The 16,046-nt window shown below is 42.9% G+C and overlaps 1 protein-coding gene across 4 annotated transcripts in view; it reads left to right on the forward strand.

The window, feature by feature from the left end:
* Positions 1-16,046, forward strand: part of SPPL2B (signal peptide peptidase like 2B) — a 98,457-nt gene that overhangs the window by 52,083 nt on the left and 30,328 nt on the right. For all 4 annotated transcript variants that reach the window (XM_075862926.1, XM_075862935.1, XM_075862916.1 and 1 more), the window contains exon 5: positions 15,562-15,701. In XM_075862926.1, coding sequence (XP_075719041.1) covers positions 15,562-15,701 — 140 coding nt within the window. The remainder of the gene's footprint in view (positions 1-15,561; positions 15,702-16,046) is intronic.

Genomic DNA, 16,046 nt, shown 5'->3' on the forward strand with positions numbered 1-16,046 from the left:
TGTCATCTGCGTAAAGGCCTACTACAGAAGTTCTGCCCTACCATTGTATACCAGTAAGGTCTGGGGAGGCTCTAAGCCGGATCGCCAGTGCTTCTATGGCAATAGCAAACAGGGCGGGTGATAAGGTACAACCCTGCCGGGTACCCCTGAAAAGTGAGAACGGGAGAGGAGTATTATTAACCACCACGTTAGCCTTAGGGGATTTATATATTAACCTGATCCATTGACAAAATTGAGGACCAAAGCCAAACCGTTCCAAACAGGCCCACAAAAACGGCCACTCTACCGAGTCAAAAGCCTTCATGGTGTCCAGAGAGGCAATTGCCCATTGCATATCATGTGCCCTGCCTAATTGTGCGATGGTCTGCACCTTCCTAATATTGATACTGGTAGATTTCCCTGGCATAAATCCAGTTTGATCTGCGTGTATGATGGAAAGGATGACCTCGTTCAGTCTTTTAGCTAATAATTTTGTCAGTATTTTATAGTCTACATTGACTAACGATATGGGTCGATATGAACCACAATCAAGAGGCTCCTTACCGGGTTTTAGGAGAACAATAATGGTAGCATCATAAAACGTGGGAGGGAGAGTGTGTAAGTGGGCCGCCTAGTTAAGAATGTCTAGAAGAAGTGGGGCTATGTTATCTATGTATTTGATGTAGATTTCAATTGGGAGGCCATCCGGGCCAGGGGATTTATTAAGAGCCATATCACGGATAGCTTCTTGTAATTCCTCTAGTGTAAAGGGGGCATCTAACATAGACTGCTGGTCAGGCGATAGAGTGGGGAATGTGAGATCACTTAAATATTCTAAACTATCAGTCATAGAGTGAGAGGTGGAGGAGTTGTATAATTCAGTATAGTATTCCCTAAATCTAGATGTAATACGCCCAGCTTCAGTGATGACTGTTCCATCAGAGTCTCTAATCCCCAACACCGAGCTAGTATCATTAGCTTGTTTTATAAGATGGGCCAATAATTGACTAGATTGGTTCCCCATTTCAAAATAATATTGTCTGGTGAAAAATAGTTTGCGTTTGGACTTAAGATGAATCTGCCGTTTGTATAATTGAGTCAAGCTTAACCAGACCGTTCTGTGGATATCAGTGGGGTCTGCGACATACTGTGCCTCTGCTGCTGAAACCTGTTCCTCCAACTCCCTCTCCACCCGTGCCGAGGTTTTCTTAACATATGACACGGATGATCTCAAACAACCCCTGAGGTATGCCTTGAACGAGTCTCAGCGTAAGTTGTGTGATATGGACGAGTCATTGATTTGTAAAAATTGAACAATCTGATCTGGAATACGATCAGACGAACCAATTAACTTCAGCCAAAAGGGATGAAATTTCCAGTTGGTCAACACACCCCTGCCTGGAAATGTCAATTGGAGCAATATTGGGCTATGGTCAGATACACCTCTAAGGTCATGTGTAATCTGAGAGACATAAATAGAAACATTTGGGGACCCAAAACAGTAATCTATCCTGGACAGTGTGTGTCACCCTGTCGAGTGACAGGTGTATTCCACCTCGCCCTGGTGGTGAGTTCTCCAAAGGTCTATCCACCCCACACTATCCATCAGTCGACATAAAGGAGTAGGAGCTGAGGTAGACGGGGATATGGAGGCCCCAAATCGATCTAGAGATGAGTGCATAACCTGATTGAAATCACCCATACACACTATAAAGGAGGTCGGAAATTGATGCGCAAAGGTAATAGCTGCCTGGATTACATATAGGTTAGCTTGCGGGGGATTATAAAGACATAGAAGTACATAGGGCCTGGTATCTATTTCCGCATATACAAAAACAAATCGTCCCTCGGGGTCTCTACGGGTTTGAATGGGATTCCATCTTAAGGATCTATGAATAAGGACAGATACCCCTCTGGAGTAAGAGGTATGGTATGAGTGGCAGGACCATTGAATCCAGGTTTTTTTTTTTTTTGATATTCTGATTTGTCAGAGGTGAGGTGGGTCTCCTGCAGACCAATGACATGGGGACTGGAGTGTCTCAGATGAGAGAATACAGATGCACGCTTATGGGAGGTGCCCAAACCACGCACATTCCATGATACACATTTTAAAGTTTGAGCCATGACCAGCGATAAAAACAGTAAGTGCGGGGCGTGGCTTGGCAGCCGGCGGAGATGGCAGCATAATCACCGAGCTCCGGCACATAGCGACGAATAAGCGACATACAGCCCTAAACTTTTCCATCATCGGGTCAAAACACCTAACCCACTTACCTTACACCATGGTGAGGGGAAAAAAATCGTTGAAGGCGACGGGAGTCAGCCTGGAATCCTATTTTGAATGGGACCGCAGCAGAGATGGCGGAGAGGCGCGTTCTGAACCCCGCTCACATGGGACTAGAGAGGAATCTGTGGAGAACCCGCCGGAACCAGATGCGGCACAGATATATTCTGAAACCGATGCCTCATGTAGTGCAAAGAGTCCCCAGAACGCACCAACGGGACGGAGTGAAAAGGCGCGAATCAGAGATGAGGAGACCAAGATGGCGGAATCCTCCCCAGACCGCATGAGAACAGCGCCGAGATCTCCCTCTGGCAGTCCTACCACCCAGACCTTGCGGGAGATGGTAACCGCTGTTACAAGGGTGAGTGAGGTTCATCCCTCAGACCAAATGCCTGACTTGCATAACGAGGGCACTGACTTGTTTGATACTGTACACACCTCTGACTCCCCTGCATCAGCTCACACACTAAAAGAAATGCTTCTTATTCTCAGAAACTCCATACACTCAGGCTTTACTCAGCTATTACTACCGCTGCAGACCTCCGTTCGTGATCTGGAAGATCGGGTACAACATATTGAGACAAAGATGGGGGATTATGCCTCTTCACATAACCGCGTCATTGACGCACATAATGCGTTGGCTGATTTTGAGGAACTCAAAGCGAAAATGGCCGATATTGAAGACAGATCCCGTCGCAACAATGTGAAATTTAGGGGGATCCCTGAGTCTGTTACGCAAGGGGACTTATCACAATATCTCAAAGATCTTATCAAGTCCCTCCATTCTATCTTGCACTTCCACTGATTTAACTATCGACAGAGCCCATAGGCTCCCGAAGCCAAAACACCTAGCAGAGAATATCCCGAGAGATGTTATTGCTAGACTCCGCTTCTTTCACATCAAGGAACAACTGATGGAGGGGGCACGTCGATGCAAAGTGTTACCAGACCCATTCCGCACTGTGAAATTATTTACCGACCTCTCAGCAGTTACACTAAGGCAGCGCAGACTGCTTACTCCGATAACGCTGGCGTTGAGGAATGCGAAGATACTATACAGATGGGGCTTCCCGGTAAAAATCCTTATCAATAGAGAAGGCATCACTCATGTTATAAAGTCAGTGGAGGAAGGGAAGCAATTGCTGAGTCAATGGAGTATACGAGTGGATATACAAACCCAAGATGACACACCGCCCCAACATTTACAGAAGGAATGGATGATGGCACCCTCCAGGAAAAAAACAAGACCCTGAAGGCTATGCGTTTCGATGTGCTCCATCGGACACGTTCAGATTTAAGTCGGCTTCAGACCGGACTTTCACCCCACTGGTAAACCAACACAATGGTGTTGGATAATTCACACATGTGCAATTTCTTTACTGTAACTGCTTGTCTACTGTTTGATATGTTTTTGTTCTTTTGTTCCTTATTTTGCTGTTTGCTCCCAGGTTATATGCTCACATATTGTGTAAATGGTGTATTGCTTTCATATTTAAGTCATTATGGTATTACACTTTACCTCACTAAATGTAAAAGGACTGAATTGTCCGCAAAAACGCGCTTTCCTTTGGAAAGAAGCGCTGGCCCTGCACTCTGATGTGCTTTGCGCCCAGGAAACGCATATTATTGGGAAGGACGCCCATAGATTAAAACACCGCCTATTTCCCAATATCTACCAAGCCCACGACACCCGTAAGAGAAGGGGGGTGATGATTGCTATTTGTAACTCCATAGCGTTTCAAAGGATCTCCGAAACGGTTGACACCAATGGAAGGTTTCTGATCCTAGTCTGCTCTCTGAATAATGTTAAGTACACAATAGTAAATCTATATGCCCCGAATTCTGGATCAGGGAGATTCCTCCATAAAATTTCTAAGATCTTAGCCAAGGTAAAACAGGGGAAACTATTACTCAGCGGGGATTTTAATAATATTGTAGATGACCAATTAGATACCACTAACGTGAACAGGTCACGTTCTGCTACCCTCTCCGCTTTCATTCATAAGGAGGAGTGGTATGATGTCTGGAGAGCCCAACATGGGTCAGAGAGAGACTACACTTTCTTTTCTGATGTACACCGCTCGTATTCCCGCATTGACATGTTTCTGTTAGACAGACACCTTCTATTTCAAGCTAAAACGTCCACAATTGAACTTATTAAATGGTCGGATCATGGGGCTATTACTCTCACTATTGAAGAGCAATTCAATGGAGACACTAATAGGCTTTGGAGAAACAACACTTACATCTTGGGGCCCTCCATTTATAAGAAAGTGATTGCGAGGGAATTGAACGAATATTTCCATTTCAATGCGTCATCAGTAGAGGATCCATATATCATGTGGAATGCACATAAGGCAGTTCTGAGGGGGGTTCTGATTAGAATAAGTCACAGAGATAGAAAACAGAGGGAAAAAAAAATATCTGAGACACTCGCAGAGATTCAAACTCTAGAAGCTCTAAATAAAACTAAACCCACCCAAACCCAATCCTTAGCTCTAACTACTTTGAGGAACCGCTTGAAAGGCCATCTGATACTCGACTACAAGAAAGCATTAAAAAAACCAAAGCCACATTTTATTCCCAAAATAACAAAGCGGGTAAGCTCTTAGCTCATAGGCTTAAAGTGCAACATAGCAAAGCTAGACTCCCCTATCTGAAAGATCCCTCCTCGTCCGCAAAAATTTTAGATCCGCGAGCGATAGCAAATAAATTTAAAGATTATTACACAGGCCTATACAATCTAGAAGACAACTCCTCCCAGACTCAAAATTTTCCGACTCTTTTTAACGCTTTCATGGAACACATCTCTTTACCTTCTCTTATATCCGAGCAATTAACGGCTCTTAACAAGCCCATCTCCGCTCAAGAGATAGCTGATATTATTACCTCCCTACCAAATGGGAAAGCGCCTGGGCCAGATGGCCTCTCAAATGACTACTTTAAAATTTATAACACAATTTTGCTTCCCCATCTAACCAGAATTTTCCAAAGAGCTATGCAACTTATTCCCTTTCCAAATGCTCTCGGCACTAGTCATCACCATTCCAAAACCAGACAAATCTCCGGATACCCCCCAAAATGTTAGACCCATCTCCCTCTTGAATTCGGAGCTGAAAATATATGCGAAACTCCTAGCGAATAGACTAGCACCTATTCTTCCAACTCTAATTCATCCTGACCAGGTGGGATTGGTGAGGCAAAAGCAGGCCTCTGACAATACTAGAAGGGTACTAAATCTAGTGGATTATGCTGCCAAGAAAATGATACCGTCCGTGTTGGTCACGCTAGACGCTGAAAAGGCGTTTGACCGCATAAATTGGAGATTTGTGTTTTGAAGTGTTGGAAAAGATGGGCTTTGCAGGAAACATTCTTACAGCAATTCTCAATCTATACACAACCCCATCTGCCAGAGTATCTACCAATGGGGTTATATCAGACAGTTTCTCCATTAAAAATGGTACCAGACAAGGCTGCCCCCTGTCACCCCTGATTTTTGTTTTATCCATAGAACCCTTAGCCCAGGCCCTCCGGAATAACAAAGACCTACAAGGTATTACTATAGGGGGGAAGTCTCATCTAATTTCATTATATGCGGATGACATACTCCTATCTATTACTGACCCCAGCAGATCGTTGGCAACAGCTTTTGAGGTCATACGAAGGTATGGAGAGTTATCTAATTACAAAATAAATGAGAAAAAATCGCAAGCTCTCCCGATTAGACTCCTTAGCACCGATCTGGCCTCTCTTAAGACCCTATACCCCCTGGATTGGCAAGAGACCGGCATCAAATATTTGGGGACTACAATTACTAAATCCATATCATTGATTTATAAACACAATTACCTGCCGCTCCTACAAGCTCTAGAGGGGGAACTTAAAGTCTAAAAGGCACAGGAGGTTTCGTGGATTGGACGCATCGCGCCTTTCAAGATGATGTCTCTTCCTAAATTGCTATACATCTATAAAACCCTTCCAGTAAAACTGCCAAACACCTTCTTTAAAAGTGTCCAATCTATGTTGGCAAGACAAACCACCGAGGGTCGCGAGGTCAACATTATCTAGACAGAGGGGAAAAGGAGGTTTGGGCCTCCCGATACTTAAAGATTACTATACTGCTACACATATATCTACCTTAAAACACTGGTGGATGATGGATGTAGGGAAGAATTGGGTTCACATCGAATCATCTCTTGCTCCCAAACATAACTTGAAAGCACTTCTCATTAGCTCATTATGGGGGCTTCCGCCTCCAGAGAATTTACATCCTACTATGCGCAATTGGATAGATCTATGGTGCCAACTTCACGCTTCCTCGAGTAACCAAGCTTCCACACTAACATCGTTAGCTCCTCTGGAAGCCTTGGAGCTTATAGTGAGAGATCTAGACCTACATAGATGGAAACAGGGTACTCTTAAATTGGTGTCACAGTTATATGACAAAGGGCAACTATTAACCTTCCCTGATCTGTCCAATGTATTCCATATCCCTAAGACAGAATGCTTCACGTACCTGAGAGTTAAGCACTTCCTAGACAGCCTGCAGATTTCACCTATTAGTCTAAACTGGGATCTCATCTCAATATTTCAAATACCGTCCGTAGCCTTTAAAACACTGAGGCCTATCTATGACCTGATTGGAGAGAAATCAGACTTTGTTAAGTCCCCATGCATATTAGCATGGGAGAAAGATCTGGGACAATCATTTACAGAAACAACATAGTGCAAAGCGACTACTTACACTGCAGAAAATTTTAAATGTACCTCACATTATGAAGCTGCCATGAAAACTCTCCTAAGGTGGTATTATACTCCAGACAGACTATGTAGAATATTCCCTAACACCACAGCTCTATGCTGGCGAAGCTGCGGCCAGGTGGGCTCTCTGCTACACACGCTATGGTCATGTCCTCTTGCTAAGGCCTATTGGGTCAAGGTTTATGATCTCATATCGGAAATAACAGGAATTTTGCTAGTGCCATCACCTACACTAGCATTACTATTTCTGAACATACGCATGATCCCTTTGAGCCAAAGAGCCTTGATAGGCCATATATTGCTGTCAGCCAAACTAGTTCTTACGAGATATTGGAAAACCCAGACAAATCCACATATATCTGAAGTAATTGCCCTTCTTAACAACACGTATAACTGTGAGAAGACTCTTTCATTCAGTGTATTTGGGAAGAGAGTGGAGGAGAAGTGGAAATCATGGGCACTGAGTAACAACAGTGTACAGTACTAAATAGACCTTTTTATACCAGATGCCAGTTGTGTGTGCAATGTTTTTGTTAAGTTGACTGGTTATTTCTCCCTTATCCAGAGGTTGACACAGTACCGTCCTAGAATTAAGATCACATGAAGCAACTGCAAAATATAGTTAATGCATGCATATTATAATTTATCTCTTCCACTATGCAATTTGGAACTAGGATGGTTCTTGATGTATATCAATGTATCTTATTTGATGCCTTATTAGACGAGATGTTTATGTCTATATGTTATATATAAAACACAATAAATACCTTTGTTATAAAAACAGTAAATGCATATATAGTAGGCAGAGAACTGGCCACCAAAATTATGGAAAGGACTTGCGACATAGGCTATTAACATTTGAACATAATACCAGATCAGGGTATCACTGAAGAACAAAAACAAAATGACCCTATGGAGATGTAACATTAGGGTTAAATGTGAAATAAATGGGGAATGCCTGACCACAGTTTCAGACATGTGACAAGCATGTTCGATGAGAGCAACCAAGAACCTTAATACCAAAGTGTTAAATACCAACCCACAGGCTATATATCCAGTATGACATATGGTGTGTATAAAGGCGTGAGTATGTTACAGTAAAGTGGAATTATGTAACTCCTATCTAACTATGTGGATGTATTTCTCCTATATTCACTCGCTCTTAACATGAGAGGGGAATCAACACTGAATGGAAAACTAGACATCCCCACAATATCCTTATATATGTATTACATCACCCAGCGTCCAAATCAAGGTTGAGGTGGATGCATCTGGAGCCATTCAGTCGCCTCTCCCGGAGTATGCAGGAAGATCACTTTCCCATCCGCCACAATTCGGAGACTAGCTGGATAGGACATCGAGTAGGGAATGCCACGGTCTCGAAATTTCTTCTTTACCTCGATAAAGGTGGCCCGTTGTTTCTGTAATTCAGCCGAGAAATCGGGACTCTGTGTGCTCTTTCAACGATAAAGCATGACGAAAAGGAAGTGTCTCCCAATGTAGCTTTAAGCCACGTTTCAGCAAAGGTTTCAGGAGCCTGTTTTTTCAGGGAGACCAATAATACGTAGATTATTACGTCGCATTCTATTTTCCAGATCATCCATTTTGGAGTGATTAGCTTCCAACTTGCGGGAGGTGGAGGAAAGTGTGGATAGCAATGGACGGAGTTTATCTTCTGTCCGGGAGACTCTGTCTTCCATTTCACCGATGCGTCCTCTCAGGTTTTGAATGTCTTGACGCAATAAGGTGACATCTATCTTTATTGCCTGTCAATGACGTTTTACAGATATTAATGGCCGCCAACAATTGAGCAGAAACCTGGCGCAAAGTGGGTTCAGGATCCGTCTCGGGTTCAGTGTTATCCCTTTGGGAGTCGCCGTCTCGTCCTGCCCTGTGTGGAGCGTGTGGGCTGAAGTTTAGATTTGTGCAGGTCTTCTATGCGAGATATCAAGGTGATCCAAAAGTAGCAGGGGATGAGGCCCTCGATTGCAGGGGAAGTGTGCAACTGAGGGTGATTGCCCCTGAGAATGTAGGATGGTCCTGAGAGTAATGGCGGGATTTCTGGGCGGCTTGGTATATTCTCCCTTTATAGCAACCCTGACGGGTCCCGCAGAGTATTTGTAGCTAAGGAGGGTGTATGCTGGGTCCATTCACGGTGCTGTACAGGAGTCTGGGCTCCTCTCTCACCCCTCTGCGTCTCACTCAAAAGGCTCGGCTGTGTTGTGCAGGTCTCGGGGCCGTTATCAAAAGTAGTGCCCGCAAGGGTTAATATGCCGTACCTGCTCCGACAGCGATATCCACCCAGGTATGTCAGCTGCTCCGGGCACCCGCCGGTATAGTCATGCAGGATGGGCTGTGCGCACTGCAGGAGTGACTTACTGCGGTCGGCGGTCAGGGAGGACAGCTAGGCCGCAGTTAGATGCGGCTCTCCTCGCACTCGGTGTTGCCTCGGCTCTCGGAGGAGGCAGACGTTGCTGAGTTGGTCCGGGAGTAGTCAGGGGTATGGTGGTTCAGGTCCGGTCGCTGCCGATCACCAGAGCATGCCGTCAACTCAGGATTTTAAGAGGATATGCAGCGGTCCCCTGGAGAGCAGCTCAAACACGTCCGGCCATCTTGCCCGCTAGCCACGCCCCCTCTTTCTTTTTCTCTCGCTCTTTCTTTCTCGCTCTTTCTTTCTCTTTTTCTCCCTTTGTTTCTTTGTTTTTCTTTCTTTTCTCTCTCTTTCTTTTTCTTTCTCTTTCTTTTTCTTTCTCTCTCTTTCTTTTTCTCTTTCTTTCTCGCTCTTTCTTTCTCGCTTTTTCTCCCTTTGTTTCTTTTTCTTTCTTTCTCTCTTTCTTTTCTCTCTCTTTCTTTCTTTTTTCTTTCCTTTCTCTCGCTTTCTTTCGCTTTCTCTCTTTTTCGCTTTCTTTCTTTTTCTCTCTCTCTTCATGCGCGCAGTTTCTTAGGTTGTTTTATTTGGTTATGTTTATAACAATTTTAAATAAAACTGTTTAAAAAAAACGAATACAGACCCCAGACCAGAACCCTTAAACTAATACGCCAAGCAAAAAGAAAAATGCAGGATCCATCGTGCGCCACCTAAATGAGAAGGACTGGAGTAAATAATGAACGTGCAACGCATTTCAAGTTTGGTTGGACCTACCTTGAAAGGTGTTGTACATTCATCCTTTCTAGTATTTACTCCAGTCCTTCTAATTTTGGTGGTGCCCGATGGATCCTACATTTTTCCTGTTGCTTGGTATTATATTGTTAAAGAGCTCGGGATTGAGGTCTGCAGGCAGAGCAGTAACCACGCTGATCGGAGGGCCGAGAATATTCCTATACACGCATACCAGGGTTGTGCCTGCTGTTTTGCCTTCTGAATCCGGCTCTGTCCGCCCAGTAAATTTTCTTACCCTTCTCTTTTTTTTACTGCACTATGCAGCGCTTTTTGTGTTCATTTGTCCTAAACCAATACAGACCTAAGACTCCCTAACCTAATACAGGCCCCTGACCAGAACCCACTAAATACAGACACAAGACCAGAATCTCCAAACTACAGACCAGACCTGCTAAACTAATACAGACATGCGACCCCCTAACCGAATACCGACCTCAGACAAGCACCCCTAAATTCACTTTTGAAATATGTTGACCCAGGCACTTGCATAGCAGTTCACGCTCTTTCTATAGAGCTTTTCTGTTCTTCCCTCTGGTTTCAAGACCTGCACACATATGGTCATATGACCTTATGTATGTAGGTCCTTCAACATTAACATGGTCACAACGATATGTGTTAAGGTCCTGCACACATAACCACATTACCTTGTGTGCAGGTTCTTTTGCAGGTTCTTCACATATTTGTACCAAAGGTTGTTGTACAAAGCAGCTTTGTCACAATTTTGCTGCAAGTCGTCGGATGAGTTGTAGTTTTTTTTAATGGCACCATTTTGGGTACATATAACTTTTATTACCTTTTTTTTGGGTGTAATTGATAAAAAAAACTGCCACTCTTTTTCTCGTCCTAAATTTACACAGTTTACCGTGTGGTTTAAATAACTTAGTAACTGTTTTCTGCGGGTCGTTACAATAAGGCCTCATGCACACAACCGTAGCCATGTTTATAGTCCGTGATTACAGCACGGACGGCTTGAGGAGTGTGATCCGTGGGCCTTCCGCAATCATGGACTGTGCACACAAGATGCATCCCGTAAAATTACTTGTCCTATTTTTTGCGGTCCTGTCTCCCGAGCAATGCACGGCCATGGAAACCACGATCGTGTGTATTGGCCCGTAGGATAGAATGTGTCCTATACTATCTGCAATTGAGGATAGGATGCGGACCGTTATTCACCGTCATGTGCAAGAGGCCTTACAGCAAAGCCAAATTCGTATATAACTTTTTTAATGTTTTATTACTTTTTCCTAATAGGCATACACTGATGGCAGACCTGGGGGCCTTTGTTAGGCTGCCATAGAAGCCCTCGGCACCTCCCTTAGGCTGGGTTCACACGAGCGTGTGCTTTTTGCGCACGCAAACAACGTGGCATTTTGCCTGCGCAAAAGGCACTTAACAGCTCCGTGTGGCCTCAGCATATGATGCGCGGCTGCGTGCTTTTCGTGCAGCCACCATCATTATGACACTCCGTTTGGATGTTTGTAAACAGAAAAGCACGTGGTGCTTTTCTGTTTTCATTCATCCTTTTCACAGCTGTTGCGCGAATCACGCTGGTCGCACGGAAGTGCTTCCGTGTGGCATGCGTGGTTTTCACGCACCCATTGACTTCAATGGGTGCGTGATGCGGGAAATACGCCCAAACAACGGACATATCGTGACTTTTTTTCAGCGGACTCACGCTGAGTAAAAATAACGCACATGTCTGCACGGCCCAATAGACTAATATAGGTCCGTGCGACGCACGTGAAAAATCACGCTCGTTGCACGGACGTATATCTCGTTCGTCTGAATAAGGCCTCAGGCTGGGTTCACACGAGCATTTTCGGTCCGTAATGGACGGAACGTATTTCGGCCGCAAGTCCCGGACCGAACACACTGCAGGGAGCCGGGCTCCTAGCATCATACTTATGTACGACGCTAGGAGTCCCTGCCTTGCTGCAGGACAACTGTCCCGTAGTATAATCATGTTTACAGTACGGGACAGTTGTCCTGCAGCGAGGCAGGGACTTCTAGCATCGTACATAAGTATAATGCTAGGAGCCCGGCTCCTTGCACTGTGTTCGGTCCGGGACTTGCGGCCGAAATACGTCCGTCAATTACGGACGTAATTAGTGTGTGTGCACATACCCTAACACAGCTCAATTGACTGCAAAATAAAAAGTTCTGGGTTTCGGAATATGATGACACGAAACAATATTAGTTTTTTTTTAACAGATTGGTTTTTACCTAAAAAAAAAAGTATAAAGATATAAAGTGGGTATTCATATTTACCAGCAGAATAAACCGCATGGTAAATGCTGTAAAAACAAAACCCCAAAAAACAATGGAATGGCTGTTTTGTTTTTTGTTTTTTTTACACACCATAAAACAATATGCAAAAGTTCCTCAGTACGTTATATGGTACAATAAATGGTGCCATTTAAGACTACAACTTGTCCAACGACAAAAACCCCTCATATGGCTATGTCAATGTAAAAATATCCTGCGGCTGCCGTCACCTCGATAAGGATTCTGCGGATGCCACGCTGCGTCCTGATATACTTAACCACTGTGCATCGCACTAACAAAATGGTGCTGCACAGTGGAATTGGGAAAAAAAAAACATGCTTTTGCAGACAGCCAAGAGAAGGTGTGAGGTCACTAGCAGGGTGTGGGGTCGTGCCAGATGTACGGTTTTACAGTTTGCTGGCTTTCACAAAATCTTCACGTTCGCTCCTTCTCCTGGCCAACATTGGGAAATATGAAAAATTTATATATTTTTTTCATATTTCCTGATAAGTGAAGAAAAAAAAGAAACATTACCAAAAATATATATAAAAAATTTATTTCATTTTTAAATAAAAATTAAACAAATGGCTCACACGTTCCCTTTAAGGAATTGTGAGTTAACCAAGGGGGTCCTTCATTCAGGATCCTCATCTCTTGATTTGAGTAGAGAGCAGTTACAAAGAGTGTCTCTTGCTCTGGAGGACCTGTCCTATCCTGCATTGCACAGATCACGCATTGATTTAAATGGACCCTGTGTAATGCTACGTTTCTCCTGTAGTGGCGCTACAGGAAAAATGAGCCCCACGGATTACAGCAGATTGCAGGGGGACACTTAGTGTCGGCATATTTTCAAGGGACAACCCATGTAAAGCGTACCTACCTTTTTCAGAATAAGCTGTCATATGTGTGTACTTTACGAATAACACTATTTCTGGCAATTATATGTATTACTGCATTTTTTAGCAGTTTTGCCCTCTGCAGGCCCTATTTCCAATTCTCAGTTGTCTCTAAGCTAGTGGGTGGAGCCTAACGGCTATCATGTCTTCTATACAGTGCACACATAGAAGAGAAGAATCCTGCTCCCCTATCTCTGTCTGTCACATGTATTTAGAAGCTGCAGAAACATAGAGTACATTATACAGCAGTACTGAAGTATAATTGAGAATCCAGCACTGGGGTGACAGAAATCTTACTACCAGCCTGTGTCTTTCTCATTCTGCTCTTGCTTGCTCCCCCTGCTCACCCCTCCCCTCTCTATAGACTTGTATGCAGCATCTGTGTCTGACTCACTCTGTCTCTGTGCTCCCTCCTCCTGCTCCCCCATCCCCTCTCCATAGACTTGTATAGGCAGGTAGTGAAGTGACACTCCCACCTTCTGAATCCAGTCTGCTCTGCTCTGTAACCAGGGACGGACTTTGCTTGACAACAGGGGGCGGACAGCAGATGAAAGGAAAGGAGACACCTAGTGGCAGTGACTTTACACAGAAATCATATTGATAAAACAACAACGTTTTAGCAGTAAGTAAATTACAAAGTTTATCTATGTCAGGTATACTATTAGACTAGCATAAGCATTCATATTATTAAAAAGTTAGCGTTCATTTAACCCTTTCAGGACCAAGGGTCATCGATGCCTCAATGACCAGGCCTAAATTTGATGTTTTGCCATACAATCTTTTAAACTGTCATAACTGTTAAACTACTTTGGATAACTTAACAATTTATTTATTTTAATTATTTTTTTAGAACAAATCACACTTTCAAAAAATATATAGTTTTACTACATATGCAACACATACTTTATATTACAAACAAACAATTGATCAAAAAAGTGGGAAAAAAACACTTTTTATTTTGGCTATATTTTTTTGCTTTTTAAGTCCACGCTAATAATTTGATAATAATAATAATTTTTTTTTTCTAACTGTTCACGTATAATGAATTGCGATTTACTCGCCAAACCGCATTACAGATCACTCCTCAGAACAAATTAAAATCAAATAATTGTGAAAAAAATTATTAAATGACACTAAATAGTTTAATGTATGAATAAATAAATTCACTAACAATTTGTTATCAAGCTAACTAACCTACTATTCCTGCCTGCCTATTCTAAAACTAAGGGGCACAGGGAATACAAAGTACATAGTTTCTATACACCTTGTAAATGTATGTATATGTATGTATGTATGTATGTGTGTGTGTGTGTGTGTGTGTGTGTATGTGTGTGTGAGTGTGTATATATATATATATATATATATATATATATATATATATATATATATATATATACATACACACTTGTATGTATTTATGCATGTCTTTTTCACTTTTATTCTGTCTTCTCCCGATCTCCTTCTCTCTAAAACGCTGTCCGAGTGAAGGAGGCTGACAGGAGATGACAAGCGGGAAAAGTTTGTTTGTAAACAAACTTTTCAGAGATCACCATAATTGGTTAATCATGGTGATCACATGCTTACCAGCCGAACCAATCGGTTCGACTGTCAGTGAGCAGGTTGCTGGGGACACTGACACAGCCGGTGTCCGAGCGCTTTTCACAGCGCTAGGCCAGCTGGAACAGAGATCTGTATGTTCACACCCTGGCAGCACGGGGTATGTGCGAAAAGGACGTGAATCTACAGATTGTCGGCATGAAAGGGTTAAAGTCCTTCATCGAGATTTGCCCCTTGACATTCTGAATTCTGATGGCTGAGGCACTGCATCTGACTATTGACTGACACTTTCTAACGTGTGGTGTCCGTATCAGATTCTGAGCTTCAACTAACAGGATATTGACTTTCATGTGACATATTTCAGTTGTGCTTTAAGAAGATTATTAGACCTAAATCAAATGGCATAAATGTATCCAAATATTTACTCTCCTGGGATTCCCTCTGGAATGAGAATTGGGACTATATCAAAGGGTTCTAACCTCCAGAGAGACAGAAACAATAGCGCTGTATTAATTGACAATATTTTTTTCTTTATTAAAGGTGCTAATGTATTATTTTCAAATAGAGAAAAACACATCAATTCATTTAATCTATTTAATGTAAAACCTAATTGCTAACCTGTAACTTTATTTCTTTACTTATTGCACTTTTTTTTCCAGACATTTGGCAAGTCTGTTAAAGTGGCAATGTATGCACCAAATGAGCCTGTTGTAGACTACAACATGGTCATCATTTTTATAATGGCCGTAGGAACGGTCGCTACTGGTGGCTACTGGGCTGGAAGCAGAGATGTCAAGAAGTAAGTAAAAGTGTCGCGATAAAAAAATGGAAAACTGGCATTACAAAAAATCTTCCTTGATCACTTGGTTTTCCTGCCAACCCTAATACATTAGCAACCTGTGCCCTTCGGATTGTGCACTATAATCTCGTTCCTATAGCTCAAACCTGGATCTGTAGAGTCAAATGGTATATGAGATGATATTGTCAGCTAGTCTGCAGCCATGTAAAACAGCATGTCATGCACTCTGTGAATATTGTATGTGAGAAGTCCTGGATTGTAGGTCACCCAAACTTTTTTAAATTGCTAAGCGTTATCATGTCATACACTATTTGAGTCCACAGAATGAAAGTGCTTCCTTTTCTA

The sequence above is a fragment of the Rhinoderma darwinii genome, chromosome 1, assembly GCF_050947455.1.
Source record: "Rhinoderma darwinii isolate aRhiDar2 chromosome 1, aRhiDar2.hap1, whole genome shotgun sequence".
Lineage (NCBI taxonomy): Eukaryota > Metazoa > Chordata > Amphibia > Anura > Rhinodermatidae > Rhinoderma > Rhinoderma darwinii.